Source organism: Thalassophryne amazonica, chromosome 4 (genome assembly GCF_902500255.1).
Source record: "Thalassophryne amazonica chromosome 4, fThaAma1.1, whole genome shotgun sequence".
NCBI classification, from domain to species: Eukaryota; Metazoa; Chordata; class Actinopteri; order Batrachoidiformes; family Batrachoididae; genus Thalassophryne; species Thalassophryne amazonica.
The window spans coordinates 17745304-17752428 of NC_047106.1; the positions used below are offsets into that span (position 1 = coordinate 17745304).

A 7125-nucleotide genomic window follows, 5' to 3' on the forward strand; every position below is an offset into this window, starting at 1 on the left:
ATCTGTGAGGTGGGATGGATTATCTCAGCAAAGGAGATGTGCTCACTATCACAGATTTAGACTGGTTTGTGAACAATATTTGAGGGAAATGGTGATATTGTGTATGTGGAAAAAGTTTTAGATCTTTGAGTTCATCTCATACAAAATGGGAGCAAAACCAAAAGTGTTGCGTTTATATTTTTGTTGAGTATATATATATATATATATATATATATATATATATATATATATATATATATATATGTGTGTGTGTGTGTGTGTGTGTCAAAATTGTATGCTAAAAAGAACTATTGCATCGTCAATGAAATACAACGGAAAATGGTATGAATAATCCATCTCACATGACATACAAGCCACCAATCAAATGACAAGGATCCACTCAGCTGTTATATAAACATTTATATTGTGGTGCATCGAGAGTGCAGAGTATGTCCTGTAGCTCTATGCACCAGCCTTCTGATACCTTTCATTCTGTTTGTGATATTTTTTCAGTTGCTTTCTCTGCAAGCTAAATGTGTAGTCATGGAAGGCCTTTAATGTCAAATATATATGCTTTATGTATGATCTGCAAAGATTAATTTATTTATTGATTCATCGTTAAATCACAGGCTGACAATACATCCCAGTGTTATTTGGTGGAGGTGCTTCAGGACGACAAAAGAAAAGGTGACTGCAGCATGAAAAAGAGAATATGAAAGGAGATGGCTTCTCTGTGAGTCAGTGTCTTTATTCTCCCACAGGTGTCTGACATTTGGGAAACAGTCAGGCTCTCCTGTGAGTGTGATGAAGGTCAGGAAAATTATTACGTGCAGGCACACACTCAATGGGAATGTTTAGTTTGTTTGCATATCTCTTCCTTCAGCTGCTGATTTAATCTTGTGCACTAAACGCCAACAAAATCTTCAGTGCCTATTTCTGCTTCTTCTGAAAGAGAATGTGTATCATCAATCTGAGTTCTCTTCTTCATATCCACATAAGTACTCACTGATAATCGCTAATGCTGATTGATTTTTACATTCACACAAACAAGCACAAACATAGATCACGCAGAGTTCTGTGCTGTATTAATATTCTGTCAGTGAGTTCTGGTATTTGGAACAGGTACGCTTGTTCTAACAGGGATATATCAAAACTATTGATTTTGCACTTCCTCTCATTTTCAGAAGGGGGGGGAAGAGAGAGAGAGAGAAAGCACGCACAGGGGTGAGGGTGAAGGTCCTGAAGACCTGCCCGAGGTTTTCAAAGGACAGCGCTAATGCGTGTTCTTCATTGATTTGCTGAATAAATGTGAGGGCCAGGCTCCAAAGGTCTGATATGCCTTCCATAGTTTAGCTGAGCATGCTGGGCGCGCTGCTCTGGCGCATTGATTGATAGTTCCGTCTGAGCCTTATTTTTTCATGTTGGCCACTTGAAGCAAACGCGGGTGCTCACTACACTTTTTTCCTGCAAATTCCATATAGAAAGGACATCACTATTTCACAAATACACTATTTTACCATTAATTTCCCAAAAATGTGACTCCATGGATTTGAAAAGGCTACATGAGTAAGTCACATCTGCATCTTTAATTGCTAAAGTCAGCATGAACAATGTCACGTTAACATACAGTAACAGTGACTTTAATAATAATAACATACATTTACACGGACTCTTTTAAGATAGCGGAGCAGGTAGCTGAGTGGATAATGAGCTGGCATACCAATATGTAGACCTGGGTTTGAGTCCCACTCATGTTACCTGCCTGTATCCTTGGACAAAAAGCCTAATCTGCAATGTCCCAGTACAGCTAACTGTAAATGTCTTTGGAAGTAACCTGCCCTGGACTGACATCCCATCATCCGTGGTGAGTCGTAGATGCATTCATTTTACGCTACAGAATCTGGGGATAAGCACCAGTACCAACAGGCCTCAGGGCCTATGGTGGACTTCAAGAGTCTTCAATACACCCAAGGACTGTGGGGTGTAACAATACACTAGCTCCATTAGATGATACATATCACGATTTGATACATATCAAGACATAATCACATCACTGCTCCCACTAATTATGCAGAATATAATATGTGGTGAAGATTTTAAATTTTAATAAACAAATTATTCAGAAGTATAAATTATGGTCCTTGATGTTATCTGCCTCCTATCTGTGCATTTTATAAATTATTTATGATTCTTATGCAAGAGGTCATCATTTCTTCCACACAGTAGTTGACTTTTCATGGTATCACAATACCAATTTTAAAAAAATACAATTCCATACAAGCTTCATAATTTATCACGTTCATGATACATCATCACACCCCTACCAAGGACGCTTTTACACAAAAGGGCAGATTGAGTTGAAGACCACAGACCTACGTAAATGAACATGTGAGGTGAGATTTCAGGCAATTCTTAAAAATACTCAGAGAAGGAGCACTGCAGGGGTGGTGACCAAGTAGTTAATGCGCTTGGTTTCAGTTCGGAAGGTTCCGGGTTCAAATCCCACCCTCCGTGTAATGTGGAGTTGCGTCAGGAAGGGCATCCGGCGTAAAACATGCAGATCCACCTTGGATTTGCTGTGGCGACCCCGAGTGCAAACAAGGGAGCAGCCGAAGGGACTTACTCAGAGAAGGAGCACTGCAGATTATTGAGTGAAAAGATTTCCAAAGAGTGGGGCACTGACACACTGAAGACTCCGTCCCCAAATGTTTACAGTCTGGTGTATATATAATATTGAGAATGTGATGTCATCAGCCAACTCTACTTTGGCTAATGTTGTTTTTGCTTATATGCAAAATGTTGGAAAAACTGAGTTTGGAGATGAAGAGAACCTTAAGAGACCTTGAAGTCCTTTGGACAAAGACAGTAATGTTGACCAAATATGGGGAAAGTGACATCAATGTTTCAAAGTCAATGACAAAAAAATTATTGGTTGACACTGACTCAAAGAATCTATATGCAGATCAAGGAAAAAAATGACTGAGCAGTTTTTCAGCTATGAATTGAGGTGGGCAGAATGTCGTCATTTTTGGTGGGCTCCAGGGGCGTGAGACTGATAAAGAGATTTTCAAATTTATTTTAGCATATTTACTTGTTTTACTATAGGCAGCCTCCCAAGGACTCTTTGTGTGAAATTAGAGAAGAAGGTATTGAATTTTTTCTACAATAACTTCAAACAAGTGGGGAGGGGTGGGGGGAGACATTTTTGGACTTTTTGGGACCTCCTGGGGGTGGTGGGGGTTGGGGTGCTGCAAGAATTCAGTCTGAAAGTCAACTTACAGTGACCAGACACTCCCCCAAGGATTGTCTGTACCAAATTTCAGAATAATGAATTGAAAAGTTTTTCAGATATCATCACCATGCACATATCTTGATGGCATTAGCGTCGTGGACCTTGTTCCAAAGGACTAAAAATAAAAATCCTCAATTTCATTGAGTGAAACTTCATCACTGCAAAAAAAAAAGATTCCATTAACAAGGCACACATTTTAAATTATTATCATTATTATTATTAAACTGCAAAATAATTACTCATAATTACTTGTGTGTAATGGCCTTTACAAGTTTTTTTTTTTTTGTCTGAAGTAGGCTCCAGAGAGATACAGATCAGACTCAGACAGAATACAGAGACTCACTGAGACAACTGTGGCCATAGTGAACCATAAAATCAGCTCCTAAGGCTCGAGCGGTGAAGTCGTCCACACAACAGGCCCCGTACGTCACGTCTCCCATCACGATGGTGTCTGCATCTGTGAATCTGGGACACACAGACACAGACACACTCATCAGTGCAACCACAGATCACACAGACAATAAGAAATTGACACATATCAGATTATCAGGCAGAGTGAGAGGCATTATAAGAGGTTTGATGTTCTGATCCAGCTGAATAAGACAGACACTTACTGCTACTGATCAATGATACTTTATAGTATCTGACAGTGTGTCAGTCACTGACTGTGCCACTGCACATCAGCGTGACATGTTGCCATAATGGAATTCTTTTGCTTTTGTATGAACGACAGCCGGTGGCCTCACTGTAACGCAGTGTGTCTGGCAGTTCCAGCCCTACCAGACGAGGGTTAATAGGCCAGACAGAACAGACAGCACAAAGGCAAGAAGTCGCATTGCGATGCTCGGACTAGTACACATTTTCCAGGGGTGTTGGCCAGCGAATCAGTGGCCTGGATTCAAAATAAATCTGCCTGGGAACAGCCTCAGCAACAATTCAGCTTGAGTGTTCACAGGATTAAAATAAACAATTCTGACTCGATGCTTTATTCCAACAAATGCTGTGCATCTAATGTTCCATTTTGATACCGTTACAGAAAAAAGAAAAAAAAAATCATGACCTTCCTGAGTGCTAAACAACCAAATTAAACAAGCATCTGCGGACTCGGTTGTGTTAGGATGAAAAACAGATCTCACTACACAAAAACAAGCTCGCCCAATTGTCATCCATAAAACGCTAAGTGAACCCATAAAGGCTAAGTTAAATGAGTAAAGGGCGAGAGTAATGAACAGAGCCGCGACACGCGGCAAAGGAGGAAGGACAGGGAGAGGAGAGAGTGACTGTAAATGGTGCCTGGTGCCATGTATGTGTGGCTGAATTCTGACAGATTTAGGCGACACAGAAGGGATAGACTAGAGATAAGAAAGAACGCTCAGGGAGAAAGTGATAAACGAACACGGCTGCACACACAACTGCATCGCTAACAACCACCAGCCTCCATGATGTGTCTCATGCCACCCAATCTCTCAGCTTCCATCCACTCTGTGTTTATTCCTCAATATCATGCACACGAGACGCTTCAGACAAACCTTTGATTTAGACTCTACACTTTCTCTGGTGTAATCTCTTGTTTGTGTTCTCTCTGGGTTCTTGGGCCTATTTTTCTTTTTTCATTTCTTCGTTTCTTTTTTTGTTGCCGGTAATAAAAAGTCTTGGGCTAATTCATAGGCCAGCACTCACTAGACCATTGGTTAAAATTTAGCATCAGACTAAAGCCCTGGTCCCACCAAATAATGAAGGATGAATAATGAGCCACACAGCATGTGTTTTTTTGGTACGAGTCCAGTTATTCAACAATCGTGGGAGAATAGTGGCTCTGAGAGGCTCTTAGAGGCAGAATATTTGGCATCTCTGAGCGTGGCGCTAATTTCAAGAAGTTCAAAATTTAGCAACAACAGCATGGGGCAGTTTGTGTACGAGGTACTACGAGGACAAACAAGGATTTTAGAGGCATCTTCGTAGTGAGGACGAGGCTGTTAAAAGCCCATTATCTGAGCACCTGACAACTACGAGGACAGGACAGGCTATTTTGGACAGGATCAGCTCTCTTGCGCACTACAATCACACCTGCTTTGTGCGCCGGATGGTGTATATGAAGTAATTATTTTGTAGCAGATTAATCATTTTCTGTCATAGCTTGGATGTTGAAAACACCTCTAATCATTTCTGGAATCACAGAGGACTGTTTCATTTGCAGCTTTTTTTCTCTCTCTGTCTTGTACGCAGAGGTGGAGAAGGTATCTGGAACAGCCTAAAACGTAATTATTTGTAATGTTGTAATAGCTTGGTAAAACAGTTGCATGTTCATTCCTTCTTTATAAGCAGCTGTAAAAGTATGTTTATGATAGATTTAACATCTTGTTATAATGGATCAGATGCAATGCTGCACACTCAAGACGAGCATTTATGCAGAACGCGGGCTTGCAAAAGAGCGATTTTGAAGACATTAACAGATGAACACAAAGTTAAAAGTTGGAACACGGTGTCAAAATGACTGTAAGCCGCGGAATTTCAATTTTCAATTTATTTTAATTTATATAGCGCTAAATCACAACAAAGTTGCCTCAAGGCGCTTCACACAAGTAAAATCTAATCTTACCAACCCTTACCAATAAAGAAGAAAGAAGAAATAAAGCCAGCGAGAAGTGCAGAGGTGACTGTCCAGGAACCCGTGGTTCAGTCCTAGCTGGTCTGGTTATGGATGTGTTATGTGTTGTGTTTTTTGGGGGGGTGATCAATCCACACTGTTGCAGGTGTATATGATTAAAGCAGCTACCTCATTGTGGTGTCTTTTTTTTTTTGGTCACAGACTCTTGAACACAGGAGAACAGCAGCCAAGGCGCACGGATGTGCACACCGGCCACACTGTACAGGAGAGTCGTTTTTGGACTGCTTTTAAAAAATGTGGCAACATCTTGAATGGATTCTCGAACTGAAAACCCACACTTTAAAGGGACCAAGTGTGGGAGGTTTGAACCAAACACATGCCTAAACGTGCACCAATGTTGCGTTACATGGTGCTACGTGGATCATATGTGGCGACACGAGCCATTCGAGGCTGGACGGGGCTCAAATGACAAGTCAGTCGTGGCTCAATAGAGGCTGATACGTGGCAGATGTGAGGTACCGAGAAGCACATAAAGGCGCCTTAGTAGCGGATACATGACGCTTAAAATGTGGATCATTCTTCGAATAATCACTGACACACCCATGAGTGGCTCATTATTCATGGCTTATTATTCGGTGGGACCAAGGCTTAAGAATAATAGAATAATAAGAATAATAGGAATAAAGGAAAGCAAAAAACTGTACACAATATATAAAAATACAAGGATGTGCAAAGATGTACAACACTAACTCCAAATATAAAGAAGAGTTCCATAGGAGAGAACATTATACAATATCACACATGAGGAAAAAAATTGCACAGTTCTGCTATTTCTGTTTTATAAGATCCTTTTTGGTGGCTTTAAGGGCAATAAAGGCTCTTGGATAAAAGCTGTTCCTCAGTCTGTCTGTCCGTGCCTTTATTGCCCCATAACGCCTTCCTGAGGGTAACATCATAGTGTTGATGGGAAGAGAAATGGTGTTGGAGTCATTTTAAAGGAAGAGTATGTTAAGAGTGTGTTGGAGGTGAGTACGACAGGGTGATGAGAGTGAAGTTGGAAACTGAAGTGGTGATGATGAATATCATCAGCACATATGCCCCACAGGTAGGCTGAAGATTTCTGGAGTGAGTTCGATGAGGTGGTGCAGAGTGTGCCCCAACATGAAAGAGTGGTGACAGGAGTGGACTTCAATGGGCATGTTGGTGAAGGGAACAGAGATGATGAGGTGATGATATGGTATCAAGG

The 7125-nt window shown here is 40.9% G+C and overlaps 1 protein-coding gene across 3 annotated transcripts in view; it reads right to left on the minus strand.

The window, feature by feature from the left end:
• The window catches only part of dph1 (diphthamide biosynthesis 1), a 275495-nt gene that overhangs the window by 142107 nt on the left and 126263 nt on the right, over positions 1 to 7125 (minus strand). For all 3 annotated transcript variants that reach the window (XM_034169157.1, XM_034169158.1, XM_034169156.1), the window contains exon 4: positions 3615 to 3736. In XM_034169157.1, the coding sequence (XP_034025048.1) occupies positions 3615 to 3736 (122 nt within the window). The remainder of the gene's footprint in view (positions 1 to 3614; positions 3737 to 7125) is intronic.